This window comes from Amblyraja radiata, chromosome 3 (assembly GCF_010909765.2).
Source record: "Amblyraja radiata isolate CabotCenter1 chromosome 3, sAmbRad1.1.pri, whole genome shotgun sequence".
Taxonomy (NCBI): Eukaryota; Metazoa; Chordata; class Chondrichthyes; order Rajiformes; family Rajidae; genus Amblyraja; species Amblyraja radiata.
This window is the reverse complement of record NC_045958.1, coordinates 46,188,875-46,208,919: the sequence shown is the minus strand read 5'-3', so window position 1 is coordinate 46,208,919 and position 20,045 is coordinate 46,188,875. Positions and strand designations below refer to the sequence as shown.

At 44.6% G+C, this 20,045-nt stretch overlaps 1 protein-coding gene across 2 annotated transcripts in view; it reads left to right on the top strand.

Annotated features, from left to right (window-relative positions):
* auh (AU RNA binding methylglutaconyl-CoA hydratase) overlaps nucleotides 1-17,367 on the top strand; it is a 223,712-nt gene extending 206,345 nt beyond the window's left edge. For both annotated transcript variants that reach the window (XM_033017749.1, XM_033017748.1), the window contains 2 exons: nucleotides 8,760-8,807; nucleotides 16,617-17,367. In XM_033017749.1, the coding sequence (XP_032873640.1) occupies nucleotides 8,760-8,807; nucleotides 16,617-16,694 (126 nt within the window). In that variant the 3' untranslated portion in view covers nucleotides 16,695-17,367. The remainder of the gene's footprint in view (nucleotides 1-8,759; nucleotides 8,808-16,616) is intronic.
* Nucleotides 17,368-20,045: the final 2,678 nt, after the last annotated feature.

Here is a 20,045-nt window from a genome sequence, read left to right as displayed (position 1 = left end):
TGCATAGACATTCCTGAATGTTACCCAAACCATCGTGAGCTACTTTGTTACGGTGCTTGCCCTCTCCTATAACGTCTCCGCTGCCTTGGGTGATGCAGGACAGGACACAAGCTTTGGGACATGGTGTGAAGCTGTTGCCGTCTGTCCCAGCCTGGTAAAAACCTGGATGGAGTGGATTTGGAGAGGATGTTTCCACTAGTGGGAGAGTCTAGGACCAGTGGCCACAGCCTCAGAATTAAAAGATATTCCTTTAGGAAGGAGATGAGCAGGAATTTCTTAAGTCAGAGGGTGGTGAACTGTGGAATTAATTGCCACAGACAGCTGTGGAGGTCAAGTCACAGGACATTTTTCAGGAGGAGATTGATAGATTCTTGATTGATAGGGGTGTCAGAGGTAATGGGGAGAAGGCAGAAGAATGGGTTTGAGAGGGAAAAATAAAGTAATAGGGTGATACAGTGTGGAAACAGGCCCTTCGGCCCAGCATGTCCCATCTGCACTAGTCCCACCTGCCCACGTTTGATCCATATCCCTCCGAACCTGTCCTATCCATGTACCTGTGTAACTGTCCCTACCACAACTATCTCCTCTGGCAGCTTGTTCCATACACCTACCACCCTTTGTGTGAAAAACATACCCCTCAGAATCCTATTAAATCTTTTGCCCTTCACCTTAAACTTATGTCCTCTGCTCCTCGATTCACTTACTCTGGGCAAAAGACTCAACCATATCTATTCAAATCATGATTTTATACACATCTATTAGATCATCCCTCATCCTCCTGTGCTCCATGAAATAGAGTCCCAGCCTACTCAACCTCGCCCTATAACTCTGGCCCTCTAGTCCTGGCAACATCCTCATAAATTTTCACTGTACCCTTTCCAGTTTGATGACATCTTTCCTATAACATGGTGCCCAGAACTGAACACAATACTCTGAATGTGGCCTCACCAACTTCTTATGCAACTGCAACATGACCTCCCAACTTTTATACTCACCCGACCCGCTGAGTTACCCCCGCACTCTGAAACGTCACAGAACACGGCAAGATTAGCAAGTTTACTGATGATCCAGAAGTGAGTGGTTTTGCAGATAGTGAAGATGGTTGTGAAAGATTGCAGCAGGATCTGGATCAATTAGCCAGGTGGGCAGAGGAATGGTTGATGGTTGCATCGTTCCTTGAAGGTCGTGTCGCAGGTATATCAGGTGGTCAAAAAGTATTTTGGCACTTTGGTCCTCATCAGTCAGAGTATTGAGTATAGAAGTTGGGATGTCATGTTGCAGTTGTATAAGACGTTGGTGAGACCGCATTTAGAATATTGTGTTCAGTTCTGGGCACCATGTTATAGGAAAGATGTCAAACTGAAAAGAGTACAGAGATCCCCATCCTGGATCAGTCCAATCAGGGTTTTGTCATCCACGGGTACACAAGTTAGAGAGGAGGTTGTAAAACTGTCTTTGGGGTAAAGAAGATCACAGCATGTTTAGGCATGAGTTAGGGAGGGTAGATTCAAGCAGTGTTATTGGTAAGTTCACATCTGATGTGTGGGAGTTGTTTAAAGGCCAACTGATCAAAGTTCAGAACTGGCATGTTCCAGTAAGAAGAAAGGAAGATAAGGGATTCTTCGATGACCAAAGATGTTGTAAATTTGGTCAAGAAGAAAAAGGGAGCATATAGGAAGGTTTAGAAAGATGAAATTAGACAGGGGCTATGAGGAATGTAAAACACACAGGAAAGAACTCAAGTAGACAATTCGAAGGGGCAAAAGGGGCCTGGAAATGTAATTGGCGAGTTGTTTTAACAGAAAATCCCAAGGCTTTTTATACGTACATTTTAAAAAAAAAGTGTAACCAGGAAGAAGGTAGGGTTGCTTATTCCTCTGCCTAGTGTCAGAGGATATAGGTGAGGTACTAAATGAGTACTTTGCATCTGTATTCACCTAGGAGAAGAACATTGACGACAGTAAGATCAGCGTAGAGAATACTAATATGCTCGGGCAGTTTGAGATCAAGATGGTGGTGCTGTTGGGGTTCTTGAAGTGCATGAAGATGGATAAATCCCTGAGGATTGGATCGATCCCAGGTTATTGATAGAGGCAAGAGATATGTAGACACAATTTTGCAAATATGCAAAAGTACCAGAGTTGTCATAGTACTTCTTCTTCTTATCGAGTCCACACACAAGATTAGAAGTTGTTCAGCCAGAGCTGAACACACTTCTCGGCATCTGCACAATGGTGTCTGTCTTGCGCTTCTTGTGCTTCTTGTGCGTGGTGGTGGGAAGATTGGTTGAAACAGGGCCGCGACGTGAACGCTCTTTCCTTGGCCCCGTCATAGTACTATTTAACTATAATAGGGCTATTACTATTTAAATATAATAGGGCTTCTGTTTTTTCCAGCCTTGTCAACAGTGAACTTCAAATAAAATGTAGACTTCCAATAAATTGCCAGTGGATTGCTACGTAAAAGTAAATACCATTGGCCTGCAATGACCTGCAACTACATTTAGCAGCTTTGGCTGTACCCACTTTCCTGAAAATTATTTTTTTCAAAGAAAATAAGGCCACACTAACAACATTTAATTCTTATTTAGGTCAGTAAATAGAGGACCACACATGGTGTTCAGCTAACTCATCCAGTAGCCTAACTATTTTAAGCATTTAAAAAAAAAAGCAATACCTGGGAAATATTTGGTTTTGTACATTGTTTATTTTTAAATGTCACAAAAGTCGTGATGAATTTGGTATTTAAAAAAAATAAGAACACTTGTACTGGTAATCACATTTTTTGACATTTTGTGATCTACTGTAACAGTTGTATCTGTATGTTGTCTATTTGTATATGGACATCCGGTGGTGCTGTTACTGGCTGCCTTCGCGTTCAGTCCGGTATCTTTTTTATATTTTGTTAGTTTGAAGTATGTTTTTTTTTTAATGTGGGGGGAAGAGGGTACGCTAAGGGGGAAACCGCCCTTCAGTCGCTTCCTGGAGAGGATGTGACTATTATTCGAGTTGCGTCCTCGCCCCCCCCCCCCCCCGCGACCTACCTACTGGATTGGCGCGGCCTTTCCTGCCGGGACCGACCAGAGCTCCAGCAGCGGCCGCGCAGCGCTGGATAAATCGCGGAGCGGGCGATGCCTCATCTGGGATCGCCGTTTGGAGCTCCGGAGTGCTGGGCCTGCTGCATCGACATCACGGAGTTGTGGTTCGCGGAGATCCCAACGTGGGCGGCGCTGACCAACATCGCGGAGTCCTGCGACCCTTTGTCGGGAGTCGCCAGCGTGAATCTCCGCCCAGCTCGGCCTGTGGACTTCGGGAGCCGCGGACTCCGGTGGGAGGTGGCCGATTTAGAGGTCCGGGCCGCTGAGGAGTGGACTTCGGGAGGCCCTGACCATGGGTGAACATCTGGGAAGATCAGCGAGGAGGCTGACTGGACTTTGGTTCCTTCCCTCACAGTGGGGAACTTTGGTGCTGCTGTGGGGATGTTGTGTCGTGGACTTCTGTGTTTTGTGCATTTTTTTAAATGTATTTGTATGACTGTAAGGTAAATGGCATTCCGTTGTCTCTTAATTGAGATAATGACAATAAATTGAATCCAATCCAATCCAATCCAATCTGTAGTTGCCAGTTCAAATAGTATTGCATGCTTCAATTGAGCGGGTTCAATAAGGGGACTACCTATGCAGCTGCAACTCTATCTGGAAACTATTGGTACCAGGGGAACTGTAGTAATGAATTCCTTTGCATGTTCTTTGAAACAAGTTCTCCTCTAATATCTCCCTGCAGCAGAACAAATCAGCCTTCTACCATATTTTGTAGAATGGTAAGAATCAAGAAGAAATGTAGAGTGGTTGGCTATGGAGTAGAAAGTCACCTCTGTGTCATATTGCAAAATAGACAATAGACAATAGGTGCAGGAGTAGGCCATTCGGCCCTTCGAGCCAGCACTGCCATTCAATGTGATCATAGCTGATCATCCCCTATCAGTACCCCGTTCCTGCCTTCTCCCCATATCCCCTGACTCCGCTATTTTTAAGAGCCATACCTAGCTCTCTCTTGAAAGCATCCAGAGAACCTGTCTCCATTGCCCTCTGAGGTGGAGAATTCCACAGACTCACCACTCTCTGTGAGAATAAGTGTTTCCTTGTCTCCGTTCTAAATGGCTTACTCCTTATACTTAAACTGTGGCCCCTGGTTCTGGTCTCCCCCAACATCGGGAACATGTTTCCTGCCTCTAGCGTGTCCAAGCCATTAACAATCTTATATGTTTCAATGAGATCCCCTCTCATCCTAAACTCCAGGGTGTACAAGCGCAGCTGCTCCATTCTCTCATCATATGACAGTCCCGCCATCCCACAAATGAACCTTGTAAAAATGTTAGTTTCTTAGTTGTTCTGTAAAGGATTCCCTGACAAATTAGTTTAAGAAGGAACTGCAGATGCTGGAAAATCAAAGGTAAACAAAAGTTCTGGAGAAACTAAGCGGGTGCAGCAGCATCTATGGAACGAAAGAAATAGGCATAGTTTCGGGCCGAAACCCTTCTTCAGACTGATGTAGGGTGAGAGGGGGGTGGGAGAAGAAAGGAGAAAGAAAGAGGAGGAGCCCGAGGGCTGAGGGAGAGCTGAGAAGGGGAGGAGAGAGCAAGGGCTACCGAAAATTGGAGAAGTCAATGTTTATGCCGCTAGGATGCAAACTGCCCATATGAGGTGCTGCTCCTCCAATTTCCGGTGGTGCTCACTCTGGCCATGAGGGAGGCCCAGGACAGAAAGGTCAGATTTGGAATGGGATGGGGAGTTTAATTGCTGAGCCACTGGGAGATCAGGTTGGTTAACGCGGACCGAGCGGAGGTGTTCGGTGAAACGATTGCCAACCCTACGCTTGGACTCACCGATGTAGATCAGCTAACATCTAGAGCAGCGGGTGCAATAGATGAGGTTGGATGAGATGCAGGTGAACCTCTGTAGCACCTGGAACGACTGCTTGGGTCCTTGAATGGAGTTGAGGGGGGAGGTAAAGCGACAAGTGTAGCATCTCTTGCGGTTGCAAAGGAAAGTACCCGTGGAGGGGGTGGTGCGGGTGGGAAGGGAAGAATTGACCAAGAAGTTGCGGAGGGAGCGGTCTTCGCGGAAAGCAGACGGGGGGAGATGGGAAGATGTGGCGAGTGGTGGGGTCACGTTGGAGGTGGCAAAAATGACGGAGGACTATTTGATGTATGTGACGGCTAGTGGGGTGAAAGGTGAGGACTAGAGGGACCCTGCCATTGTTACGAGTGGGGGGATGGGGAGAGAGCAGTGTTACGGGGTATTGAAGAGACCCTGGTGAGAGCCTCATCGATAGGAGGGGACATTTCCGATGCCCTGGTGTGGAACACCTCATCCTGGGAGCAGATGCGGTGTAGACAGAGGAATTGGGATTGGGGATGGAGTCCTTACAGGTAGCAGGGTGGGAAGAAGTGTAGTCTAGATAGCCATGGGAGTCAGTGGGTTTATAGTGGAACACCGAACATCTCCGCTCGGTCCGTTTCATCTGAACACCTCCGCTCGGTCCGCATTAACCAACCTGATCTCCCGGTGGCTCAGTACTTCAACTCATCCTCCCATTCCAAATCCGACCTTTCTGTCCTGGGCCTCCTCTATGGCCAGAGTGAGCACCAACGGAAATTGGAGGAGCAGCACCTCATATTCTGCTTGGGCAGTTTGCACCCTAGCGGGATAAACATTGACCTCCAATTTCCGGTAGCCCTTGCTGTCACCTCCCCTTCTCAGCTCTCCCTTAGCCCTCGGGCTCCTCCTCTTCCTTTCTCCTTTCTTCTCCCTGCCCCCCCCAACCCTTCATCAGTCTGAAGAAGGGTTTCAGCCCGAAACGTTACCTATTTCCTTTGCTCCATAGATGCTGCTGCACCCGCTGAGTTTCTCCAGCACTTTTGTCTACCCTGACAAATTAGGTTTGTTTTGTGTTAAGTGGTATCACAATTCTTTCCATCATGTTGTGCAACCAATGAAACTAAAAGGAGGCAGGCAACAACTGGGGTTGTTAATTAATCTATTATCTCAAGCACCTTACATTTATATTATTGTAAAAAACTTTTCATAGGTATGCAGGATGGGGTGCCTCGTGGTGGCTGTTGAGGGGTAAAGTTGATCATTTTATTGCTGGGTTTGGTCAATGCAAATAGACTAAACAGATGAACAAGAAGATGAACTGAATGGTGGGCTGAATGGAATGAACTGAATGGAATGCAGAGCAAAGAGATCTAGGAGTGCAGATGCATGGTTCCTTGAAGGTCGAGTCGCAGGTAAATACTGTACAGTGGTTAAAAAGGCTTTTGGCACATTGGCCTTCATCGGTCAGAATATTGAGTATAGAAGTTGGGAGGTCATGTTGCAGTTGTATACGATGTTGGAGAGACCACATTTAGAATATTGTGTTCTGTTCTTGGCACCATGTTATAGGAAATATATTGTCAAGCTTGAAAGAGTTCAGAGAAGAATTACGAGGATGTTGCCAGGACTAGAGGGTGTGAGCTATGGGGAAAGATTGAGTAGGCTGGGTCTCTGTTCCTTGGAGCGCAGGAGGATGAGGGGTGATCTTATAGAGGTGTACAAAATCATTAAAGGAATAGGGTAGATGCAGAGTCTCTTGTCCAGAGTAAGGGAATTGAGGACCAGAAGACATAGGTTCTGAAATGAAAGTAAGACGGGAGGTGAAAGGGAAAAGATTTAATAGGAATCTGAGGGGTAACTTTTTCCCACAAAGGGTGGTGGGTGTATGGAACAAGTTGCCAGATGAGGTAGTTGAGGCTGGGACGTTTAAGAAACAGTTAGACAGGTACATGGATAGGACATGTTTGGAGGGACATGTTTGGAGGGATATGGACCAAGCGCAGGCAGGTGGGACCAGTGTAGCTGTGACATGTTGGCCAATGTAGGCAAGTTGGGCCGAAAAGCCTGTTTCCACACTGTATAACTCTGTGACTCTCAGAAAGAGAGCCTGCAGATGCTGGAATGTTGAGTACAAATGCTGAAGGAACTCAGAGTCAGGCGGCATATGTGGAGGGCATTGAACAAGTTATGTTTTGGGTCAAGACCCTTCTTCTAACAGCAATCTTCCCTCGCCTCCTTCAAACTGAAGGAGGCGAGGTGTGGAATTATATATGGGTCTAGGTAACGAGGGGATAATTAGTAAATTACCATGGTGGAGGTAAAGAAGGTAAGAAAAGGGTGCAAATGACACAATCTGATAAGAAAGTAAGACGGGAGGTGAAATGTAGAACCAGAGGGAGGGATGGGGGGTGTTGAGAGAAGTTAAATTAGGGATCTGGAATAGGGGTGGGTGATGATTGGATAGAGGAGAGGAAAGAAAAGAAAAGTGCATTCACGGGTGTGGAGGAGTCGTTTTAACTGAAATTGGAGAATACAATATTCATGTCATTTTGATTGTAGGCTACCTAGGTGGAATGTGAAGGTGTTCTTCCCGTTTACGCATGGCCTTATCCTGGCAATGAAGGGAGTCAAGGAAAGATAGTATAGGAATTGGAAGGTGAATTAATATGGCCACCTACGGCAGTCTCCAGCTGGCCCAGTGATCAGAGAGCAAGCGTTTGGCGATGTTGCTGCCAAGCCTACGCTTTGCAAAGATTATTCATGCCCAAATAGGATAGAATAAGCATTCATTAATAATGCAAGCAAGGCTTGCGTATATATTCATAAGAGGAAGATATTTAGTTTAGTTTATTGTCACATGTACTGAGGTACAGTGAAAAGCTTTTGTTACATGCTATCCAGTCAGCGGAAAGACAATACATGATTACAATGATTACAGTGAATAACGTTTAGTGCAAGGTAAAGCCAGCAAAGCCCAATGAAGGATTGTCCGAGGGTCACCAAAGAGGTAGATAGTAGTTCAGCATTGCTCTCTGGTTGTGGTAGGGTGATTCAGTTGCCTAATAACAGCTGGGAAGAAACTCTCTGAATCTGAAGGTGTGCGTTTTCACCCTTCTATACCTTTTGCCTGATTGGCGAGGGGAGAAGAGGGAGTGGCCAGGTTGCGACTCATCCTTGATTATGCTGCTGGCCTTGCCGAGGCAGTGTGAGGTATAAATCAAGTCCAATAAAGGGAGGTTGGTTTGTGTGATGGTCTGGGCTGCGTCCACAATTCGCTGCAATTTCTTGCGCTCTTGGATGAAGCTCTGATGCATCCTGTTAAAATGCTTTCTATGGTGCATCTATAGAAGTGGGTGAGAGTTGTAGGAACATGCCAAACGTCCTAAGCCTTCTAAGGAAGTAGAGGCGTTGGTGTGCTTCCTTGATCGTTGCTTCAATATGGGTGGTCCGGGAGATGTTGTTGGTGATTTTGACTGCAAGGAATTTTACGTTTTCAACCATCTCTACTTCCGCAGCGTCAATGCAAACTGGGGTATGTGTACCGCTTTGCTTCCTGAAGTCTATCACAATCTCACTTTTCCTTGCATCCTTGCAGAGCATTTCAATAAGGTCAATGGCATCAGAAGATGAACTAATAGAATATAGAATAAAATGAGTAATTACGACAAATTTTAACTGTCATGTCAAATAATAAAACTGCAAGTACAGGTGAGAACTTGGGTTGTATTTCAGATTTTTGCAATGGGAGCCGTTGGGAGGATTACTTCAAAGAGAAGCTTCAGTTTATTTTTCCAAGTCATTCTTTTCTCTACTATCATTCTCCCTTCATCCCTCTTTCTTTAATTTTTCTTCCACTTATTAATACTTATTTCTTTTTCAGGTTGATTTGAAAACAGGGTTAGAAATAGAAGAAGCTTGTTACGCTCAGGTATATGCTTAATGTTGTCAGTTTACTCTGTTTTAGCTGCGTATTCTTAAATGGCATTATCCCCTAAGTATTTGTATCTTATTGTCAGGTTTACTGAGATATATGACACACATTGTTATGCTTGCTATCCTGGCAATTCATACCATACAAGTACATCAGGAAGTTAAAAAAGAAAATAAACAGTGTCACAGCTAAACTCTCCGACATTTACTCTCAATTTCTGACCATGTCAACATTTCAAGTCACACTCGAGATTAGAGTACAGTGGGTACACTGACTGCCAAAGTGTAAACTTTCTCGTCAATGCGGTGAGGTTTTGAAGAGTTATTTGTTGTCCTGCCAACATATCCTGCATGTGCAATTAACTTCTCCTTCTCCAAAGCACAGGCAGACTTTACTCAGAGCTCCCGTGGATTTTGAAGCAACAGCTACAAAGAGAAGCAGGAGAAAGCACTGATTTGCTCTAGCCCGAGTGCGTGGAGAACTAGAAGTGAGTCAGAGAGGGGAAAACAGTTTAAAACTGAGGAATTTGGTTTGTAAATTGGTTAATTAGGCAATTTATCAGTCAATATAAGCAGGATGGCTCTTAAGGAGCGGCAGTGAGGGAAGTGCCCTGTGAGAAAAGTGCGAGTCTTTGGCTCGTGCCCTGTGAGAAAAGTGCGAGTCTTTGGCTTGTGAGTCTTCGGCGAGGAGGCTGAGGAGAGGAGGCTACGCAAAACGCTGGAGAGGGAGAGACGAAAGAAGGAGATGTCAGGCAAGCTGATTCAGTGTGATGCTTGCAGTATGTGGGAGGTCAAGGACACTGCTGGTGCCTCTGGCTGCTACAAATGTGAGAAGTGCATCCAGGTACAGCTCCTGAAGGACCGTGTTGGGGAACTGGAGAAGCAAGTGGATGACCTCAGGTTCGTCCGAGAAACTGAGTCGTTCCTCGACAAGTCCTGCAGTAAGATTGTTACACCTAAGGTACTGGAAGTGAGAAGGTGGGTGACGGTGAGAAAGGGAGGGAAACATGGAATGCAAAGGTCCCCAGTTGTTGTACCTCTTGTGAACAGGTTCACCCACTTAGAAGCTGTCTGGACAGAAGACGTTATCACACTGAGCAGCGGACTGGCTTGCGAAGCAAAAAGGGCTGTTGAGCCAAAACCAAAAAGGCCAACGTTAGGCAATGCCATTGTAGTTGGAGACTCCATTGTGAGAGGTACGGACAGGGGTTTCTGCAGGAACAGACGGGATTCGAGGATGGTGTGCTGCCTTCCTGGTGCCAGGATCCAGGATGTCGCGGACAGAGTGCAGAAAATCCTCAAGGGTGAAGTGGTAGTGCATGTCGGCACAAACGATGTCAGAAAGAAGGGGATGAATATTCTGCGTGACTTTAGAGAGCTCGGAAAAATGCTGAAAAACAGGACCTCCAGGGTTGTTATCTCCGGTTTGCTTCCAGTTCCTCGTGCTGGCGAAAGCAGTAACAGGGAGATACGGGACCTGAATGTGTGGCTGAGGAACTGGTGCAGGGGGCAGGGATTTAGATTCTTAGATCACTGGGATCTGTTTTGGAGTAAGGGGGAACAGTACAAAAGGGACCAGCATTCAGGCAGGCAGGTTTGCCACTGCTACACGGGTGGTTTTAAACTGAATAAGGGTGGTGGGGTGTCAAATGGGATAGTCGATGATGGAGTTAAAGGGAAAGAGAGTAAAGGGATGGTTAATGACCCCAAAATTAACGGGAAAGGAAGCTCACAAAGGGATAGGAGAGTATGGCCAAGTGTAATAGGGATTGATGTGAAAGGTGAGATGTGTAAGGAATTAAAAGTGTTGTATATGAATGTGCGAAGTATAAGAAGTAAAGTAGATGAGCTGGAGGCTCAGTTAGAGGTTGGTAGATATGACATTGTGGGGATTACTGAGACGTGGCTGCAGGAGGATCGGGCCTGGGAACTTAATATTCAGGGTTATACATCCTATAGAAAGGACAGGCAGGTGGGCAGAGGAGGGGGGGTAGTTCTGCTGGTGAGGGATGCAATTCAGTCCCTTGCGAGGGAAGACAAAGGGACTGACGAGGTAGAGTCACTGTGGATTGAGTTGAGGAATTGTAAAGGCAAGAAGACACTAATTGGTGTTATCTACAGACACCCAAATAGTAGCCCGGATGTAGGGTGTAAGTTGCAGCAGGAGTTAAAACTGGCATGTAACAAAGGTAATGCCACTGTGGTGACGGGGGATTTCAATATGCAGGTAGACTGGGACCCCAAGAAAGAGAGTTTGTAGAATGCCTCCGAGATGGATTCTGAGAGCAGCTTATAATGGAGCCGACCAGAGAAAAGGCAATTCTGAATTTGGTGTTGTCCAATGAACCTGATATGATAAGAGAACTCGAGTTAAAGGAACCGCTTGGAGGTAGTGAACATAATATGATTAGTTTTAATCTGCAATTTGAGAAGGAGAACATTAAATCTCAGTGTCAGTGATGCAGTTGAACAAAGGGGACTATGAAGGCATGAGAGGGGAGCTGGCCAAGATAGACTGGAAAGGGATCCTGGCAGGAATGACGGTGGAACAGCAATGGCAGGAATTTCTGGGCATAATCCGGAAGACGCAGGATCATTTTATTCCAAAAAGGAAGAAAGATTCTAAGGGGAGTAGGAGGCAACCGTGGCTAACAAGAGAGGTTAGGGATAGAATAAAACTAAAAGAAAAGATGTATAACACAGCAAAGAGTAGCCGGAAGCCAGAGGATTGGGAAACTTTCATAGGACAACAGAAGGAAACAAAACGGGCAATATGGGCTGAAAAGATGAAGTACGAAGGGAAGCTGGCCAGGAATATAAAGAAGGACAGTAAAAGCATCTTTAGATATGTTAAGGGGAAAAAGAGTAGAAAAGTCAAATGTGGGTCCCTTGAAGGCAGACATGGGTGAAATTATTATGGGTAACAAGAAAATGGCAGAGGAGTTGAACAGGCACTTCGGATCTGTCTTCACTAAGGAAGACACAAACAATCTCCCAGATGTACTGGCGGACAGAGGATCTAAGGGGTAGAGGAACTGAAAGAAATTTTCATTAGCAAAGAAATTGTATTGGGTATGCTAATGGGACTGAAGGATGATAAATCCCCTGGACCTGATGGTCTGCATCCCAGGGTCCTCAGGGAGGTGGCTCTAGAAATAGTGGACGCATTGGTGATCATTTTCCAATGTTCAATAGATTCAGGATCAGTTCCTGTGAATTGGAGGATAGCTAATATTATCCCACTTTTCAAGAAAGGAGCGAGAGAGAAAACGGGGAATTACAGACCAGTTAACCTGACTTTGGTGGTGGGAAAGATGCTGGAGTCAATTATTAAAGAGGTAATAATGGGGCATTTGGATAGCAGTAAAAGGATTAGTCTAAGTCAACATGGATTTATGAAAGGGAAAGTTTGCGGATGACACAAAGCTGGGTGGCAGTGTGAACTGTGAAGAGGATGTTAGGAGGGTGCAGGGTGACCTGGACAGGTTGAGTGAGTGGGCAGATGTGTGGCAGGTGCAGTATAATACAGATAAATGTGAGGTTATCCACTTTGGTGGCAAAAACAAGGGGGCAGATTATTATCTCAATGGGGTTAGGTTAGGTAAGGGGGAGGTGCAGCGAGACCTGGGCGTCCTTGTACACCGGTCACTGAAAGTTGACTTACAGGTACAGCAGGCAGTGAAGAAAGCTAATGGAATGTTGGCCTTCATAACAAGAGGATTTCAGTATAGGAGTAAAGAGGTTCTTCTGCAGTTGTATAGGGCTCTGGTGAGACCACATCTGGAGTATTGTGTACAGTTTTGGTCTCCTAATTTGAAGAAGGACATCCTTGTGATTGAGGCAGTGCAGCGTAGGTTCACGAGATTGATCCCTGGGATAGTGGACTGTCATATGAGGAAAGAATGAAAAGACTAGGCTTGTATTCACTAGAGTTTAGAAGGATGAGGGGGTATCTTATAGAAACATATAAAATTATAAAAGGACTTGCCACGCTAGTTGCAGGAAAAATGTTCCCAATGTTGGGCGAGTTCAGAACCAGGGGCCACAAGTCTTAGAATAAAGGGGAGGTCATTTAAGACTGAGGTGAGAAAAAACTTTTTCACCCAGAGAGTTGTGAATTTATGGAATTCCCTGCCACAGAGTGCAGTGGAGGCCAAGTCACTGGATGGATTTAAGAGAGAGTTAGATAGAGCTCTAGGGGCTAGTGGAGTCAAGGGATATGGGGAGAAGGCAGGCACGGGTTATTGATAGGGGACGATCAGCCATGATCACAATGAATGGCGGTGCTGGCTCGATGGGCCGAATGGCCTCCTCCTGCACCTATTTTCTATGTTTCTATGTTTCTAAACGCTGCTACTTTTTACGTCAAGCTCACCTATTGCAACAAAACTTTATGGAGTAGGGAAAAGCAACCAGAATATTCAAGATTCAAGAGAGTTTATTGTCATGTGTCCCTGATAGAACAATTAAATTCTTGCTTTGCTTCAGCACAACAGAATATTGTAGGCATAAATAAATACAGAACAGATCAGTGTGTCCATATACCATTGAATATATATATATATATATATATACACATAAATAAGCATATAAAGTGCAATAGTGCACTTCATAATTGTGAATACAGTTTACAATTCCTGACCATTTATTCTATGCAATGTATATTAGTTTCCAAGAAGTTGGCTGGATCATTATTGTTTTGACAAGTAATTTCAAAAATTATAGGATTATAGAATAATAGATCATGGAAACTGAGCCCTTTGGCGCAACATTTCCATGCTGATCGGGTTTTATCTATTACTTATCCCTCCTGAAGTTTAGCAATATTTATCCATTGAATAGACAAAGCTGTGTCCTGTAGTTGTTTTCATCATTGCTGTCTGCTTTGTCATTGCAAGCTCTATAAACATACAGGATATCTAATTAGCGAGTCTGTATAAAAATGAGCTGCAGCACACATTCAGGCAATTTTTTGTGGGGAGGAAATAGATTAAAGATGTTCTGATTGCTTTTGAAGCTGAGTTCAGCAACAGTGTTTTTGATAAATTCTTTCCTAGAAAGTCAGCAGCAAGAGGAAATTGCATCAGGAGTGATCACATCATAATGGAATTGTTCTTAGTCATTAGTTAATAAGAATGGAAACGCCAAGGAAGATGTTTGAAAGCCAAACACTGATTTACAGTGGCTTGCAAAAGTATTCATACCCCTTGAACTTTTCCACATTTTGTCACGTTACAACCACAAACGTAAATGTATTTTATTGGGATTTTATGTGATAGACAAACACAAAGTGGTGCATAATTATGAAGTGGAAGGAAAATGATACATGGTTTTCAAATTTTTTTACAAATAAAAAACTGAAAAGTGTGGCGTGCAAAAGTATTCAGCCCCCCTGAGTCAATACTTCGTAGAACCACCTTTTGCTGCAATTACAGCTGCAAGTCTTTTGGGGTATGTCTCTACCAGCTTTGCACATCTAGAGACTGAAATTTTTGCACATTCTTCTTTGCAAAATAGCTCAAGCTCAGTCAGATTGGATGGAGAGCGTCTGTGAACAGCAATTTTCAAGTCTTGCCAGAGATTCTCAATTGGATTTAGGTCTGGACTTTGACTGGGCCATTCTAACACATGAATATGCTTTGATCTAAACCATTCCATTGTAGCTCTGGCTGTATGTTTAGGGTCGTTGTCCTGCTGGAAGGTGAACCTCCGCCCCAGTCTCAAGTCTTTTGCAGACTCTAACAGGTTTTCTTCCAAGATTGCCCTGTATTTGGCTCCATCCATTTTCCCATCAACTCTGACCAGCTTCCCTGTCCCTGCTGAAGAAAAGCATCCCCACAGCATGATGCTGCCACCACCATGTTTCACAGTGGGGATGGTGTGTTCAGGGTGATGTGCAGTGTTAGTTTTCCGCCACACATAGCGTTTTGCATTTAGGCCAAAAACTTCAATTTTGGTCTCATCTGACCAGAGCACCTTCCACCACATGTTTGCTGTGTCCCCCACATGGCTTGTGGCAAACTGCAAACGGGACTTCTTATGGCTTTTTTTCAACAATGGCTTTCTTCTTGCCACTCTTCCATAAAGGCCCGATTTGTGGAGTGCACGACTATTAGTTGTCCTGTGGACAGATTCTCCCACCTGAGCTGTGGATCTCTGCAGCTCCTCCAGAGTTACCATGGGCCTCTTGGCTGCTTCTCTGATCAATGCTCACAAGTAGGTTACACACAAGTGGACTCTATTTACTAATTAGGTGACTTCTGAAGGCAATTGGTTGCACTGGATTTTATTTAGGGGTATCAGAGTAAAGGGGGCTGAATACCTTTGCATGCCACACTTTTCAGTTTTTTATTTGTAAAAAAATTTGAAAACCATGTATCATTTTCCTTCCACTTCACAATTATGCGCCACTTTGTGTTGGTCTATCACATAAAATCCCAATAAAATACGTTTACGTTTGTGGTTGTAACGTGACAAAATGTGGAAAAGTTCAAGGGGTATGAATACTTTTGCAAGTCACTGTAGGAGTCGAGATGTATAGAATTTTTACAGAGATAAATTCCAGAATTTTCACGATAATTATTGCATTTAACATTATTAGGCTGCAAGAAAAGAAAAAGCTTTATGGAGACTAGAAATTGCAGATTTTTTAGTTTAGTTTTAAGATACAGCACGGAAACAGGCCCTTCAGCCCACCGAATCCACACCGACCAGCGATCCCTGCATATTAACACTATCCCACACACACTTGGGACAATTTTACATTTATACCAAGCCAATTAACCTGCAAACCTGTACGTCTTTGGAGGTAGACACAAAATGCTGCAGTAACTCAGCGGGACAGGCAGCATCTCTGGAGAGAAGGAATGCGTGAAGTTTCGTGTCGAGACCCTTTTTCACATGTCTTTGGAGTGTGGGAGGGAAGCAAAGATCAGGGAGAAAACCCATGCAGGTCACAGGGAGAGCGTACAAACTCCGTACAGACAAGCACCCATAGTCAGGATCGAACCCAGGACTCTGGCGCTGTAAGGCAGAAGGTCTACCGCAACACCACTGTGCCGTCACCAGATGCTGGAACCTTGAGCAAAAGACAATGCTGGAGGAAGTAGAGTCTTGACCCAAAACTCTGTCTGTCCATTCCCTCCACACATATTGCCTGAACCACCAGGAATGAGTAGGTTAACCTATGATGAGCATTTGGCAGCACCGGGCCTGTACTCGCTGGAGTTTAGAAGAATGAGGAGGGACCTCATTGACACATGCAGAATAGTGAAATGCTTGGATAGAGTGGATGGGGACAGGATGTTTCCATCAGTCTAGGACTAGAGGTCTAGAATTAGAGGCCTCAGAATTAAAGGACGTTCTTTTAGGAAGGACATGAGGAGAAATGTATTTAATCAGGGGGGAATTTTTTGCCACAGAAGGCTGTGGAGGCCAAGTCAGTGGATATTTTTAAGGCAGAGATAGATTTTTGTTCAGTACAGGGGTCATAACCTCTATGGGGAGAAGGCAGGAGAATGGGGTTAGGAGGGAGAGATGGATCAGCCATGATTGAATGGTGGAGTAGACTTGATGGGCCGAATGGCCTAATTCTACTTCTATCACCTATGACCTAATTCGATCACTGTTTTGTTCAAAATCTTGTGTGGGTGTGTTCATATATTTGACTATAAGCAATACAGAAATTATGACGAGAGCAGTTTTTAAAGTTTCCGGAAACTTCTTCATTCTTAATATGGTTCTTTACTTACCTAGTTTTGCAGCGAGTCTGAAGTCAGAATCTCAACCTATTTTTTAAAAATTGCAGGTGATTCCAACAAAGGACCGAATTGAAGGAATTACCGCTTTCAAAGAAAAACGACTACCCCGCTACACTGGGGAGTAAAGGTACACATCAGAAGCAGCATGTACAACGGGAAGAAAATATTACTATTTATGGTGTTTTCTATCTACGGTATTCAGATGCTACGATGAAATACTGTTCAACAGCCATAAGCGTATTATCTCAAGAAAAATGTGCAGACCTACTGTACATTTTACTGCATATTAAACATTTGCTGTTATACAAATTCTTTGGGAGTCATATATGCCCTATTTTATGAAGCATAAATATTGCAACAGAAATCTATTTCTCCTCATGATTCAGAAATAATTTTAAACAGTTGCAAATGTGAAGAATGTAAGAATAAGAATTGGCATATTTAGACCTTGAATATGTGTCAATAGGATTGTAGCTGGTTTATATTCCAACCCCATATAAACATGTTGTGATGATATTTGCACCTTGTTTTGAATGAAGGGGCATGAACGATTTATCACCCTGTGTATCATTAATGTAGCTTTGTTAAAATGTTAATCAGGTTTTACAAGAGTATTGATTTCATAGATCAAAACATTTTAAACATATTTCCTTAAAATCTGATTGTTATGGATAAACATATAATTCAGAATGTCTAAACAAACTTTTTAAAATTTGAAAATGGAGCAGAGTTGTCAACATTGATAGGAAGAAATGTGATTTTATATGACAATACAATAAATAACTTTTATGCAAAGTACATTATTTGTTACATTTCTGTTCTCTTGCCATCGTGGAGCAGATGGTATAAATTAGTTGGTTTGTTAACTCTTCTTCTTCTTCTGTCGTGTGTCTTTTAGACCTGCAGCTCCGTTGAGGCGAGCCAGGCCAACCTGTCATCGTCCAGGTCAATCAGACCTCGTTCACCATTTGGTGGACAGTGTTTGGGGCAACTGGTGACGATGTGCTCCACTCTCTGTATTGGGTCCCCACACTCGCAGGAGGTGCGGTCCACGAGGCCCCACCTCTTCATCGCTACTCCATAGCGTCCAACGCCTGTCCTCAAGCTGTAGACTGCTTTTGGGGCAGGTCCTGGCCAGGGATGTCCATGGGGTCATTGATGTAATGGTGTAGCCTAGATGGTTCTGCTGACTTCCACTGGTCTCTCCATCTCGTCTTGACCCAGGCGGCCATGGAAGTGTCAGCCGGTGTTGTGCAGAGCAGCTCTTGGGCTTGCGTGGCAAAGGGGTGCCGTGACTTGAGGCGCACTCGTCGTGGTGTCTCTGTGACGATCTGATGGAGGAGGTGGGATTCACTGGTCTGTGCCTTTTGAGAGAAGGCCAGCGTGGAGCAGCATCCAGCTTCTTGGCGTGAGGGCTACGGCACCAGACCGGGGAGCAGTACTCGGCGGCTGAGAATGCCAGGACCACTGTGGACATGCGCAGTGTCTTCATCGTGGCTTCCCATGTGGTGCCGGCTAGGCGGCGTATCAGTGCGGCACGGGCGCTTGTCTTTGCCTTGGCACCTACCAGGTGTTGTTTGAATGACAATGTTCTGTCGAGCTTCACACCGAGGTACGTGGGGACGGGCTGGGACCGTAACCGGGCGTTATCTCAAAGTTATTACATAAGAGCTGCAAGATTTAGAGATATTCCGCCAAAACAGTATCTGCTGCACCAAAAAATGATACTTGATAAGTGTCATTCAGCACAGAAAATGGCCCCTCAGCTCAAATCACCCATGCCAATCAAGCTTGTCGCATTTGCCTGCTTTTGGGCATATCCCTCTAAACCTTTCTTATCCATATATCAATCAATCAATCAATCAATCAACCTTTATTGTCATCTTGCAAGCAACAGTTGTACAGTGCAAAATGAAAAGACGTTTCCCAGGGAATAGCGGAGCATCGCACATGAAATTTAAAACATTTCACACATAATAACACTAAAAACAATCCAGTCCCTGATGGAACAGTATAAATAGTTAAAAGCAGGTAAAACACAACGTTAAAATACAATAAACCAATCATAAAAATGTCCGGGGCAGCTGATTTGAGTGGCCAGTGCCAGTTATTAAAGTGGCCAGTGCCAGTTATTAAAGTGTCCGTGCCAGCCGCAGAATCAAGTGACTGTGAGTACAGAGTGACTGTTTAGCAGCCTCACAGCCTGTGGTAGGAAGCTGTTTAGCAGTCTTGTAGTCCGGGCTTTGATGCTTCGATATCTCTTGCCTGATGGCAGGAGATCCAGGTGTATGTGGAGGGGGTGCAGTTTGTCCTTAGCAATTCTCTGAGCTTTTTTCAGACAGCGGCTCTGGAACAGTTCTTGTACCGAGGGTAGGGAGACGCCAATGATCCTCTCTGCTCCCCTCACTACCCTCTGCAGAGCCTTCCTGTCCGAGCAGTTGCAGGTGGAGTACCACGTATTTATGCAGTACGTGAGTACAGACTCCACCGTACCCCTGTAGAAAGTCCTGAGGATGTTGTTGGTTGGTACCCGACCAAGTGTCTTTTAAATGTTGCTATTGTACCTGTCCCAACTACTTCCTCTGGCAGTTTGTTCCATCTACCCACTACCACGTTGAAACTTGAAAAAGTTGCCCTCAGTTTCCTATTCATTCTTTCCCCTCTCACCTTAAACCTGCCCTCTAGTTTTTGATTCTCTTACCCTGGGGAAAAAGACTATGCATTCAGCCCATCAATGTTCTCCAGAGATGCTGCCTGATCTGCCAAGTCACTCCAGCACTTTTGCCATTTTGCCTATCCATTCTCTAAGATCACCTACCATATTTGTATGCTCTGACAAAATAAATTCTCCCTTTCTCAAGGTCTCCCTTTTGCCCAGGACCTCAAGTCCTGGCAACATCCTCAAATCCTCTGTGCATTCTTTCCAGAGAATGTATCATCTTTCCTATAGCAGGGCGATGAAAACTGAGCACAATACTCAAAGTGCGGCCAATGTTTTGTACAACTGCAACATGATGTCCCAGCAATAGGCCCAGCACCGATGCCTGAGACACACCACTAGCCATAGGTCTTCAGTCTGACGAACAACCGTCCACAATCACTGTTTTCTACATTGAGGCCAATTCTGCATCCAGTTAGATGTACCAGCATCTGCAATTCCTTGTGTCTAAATGTGTACAGAATCAGCTTCATGGTAGGATACAGACTGAAGGGTCCAGACTGGAAATGTCACCTATCTGTTCTCCAGAGATGCTGCTTGACTCACTGAGTTACTCCAGCACTTTGTGTTTTTTTCTGTATGTCAGCCAACTCTCCCTGAAACCTGTGCAATCTAACCTTCCTGAGCAGCCTACCACGTGAAACCTTAAAGACCATGGTGACGTCCATATAGACCATATCTACGGCCTTGTACTCATTAGCTTCTTGGTTACTTCTTCAAAAAACTTTAAATTCGTGAGACACTATCTTCCACACAC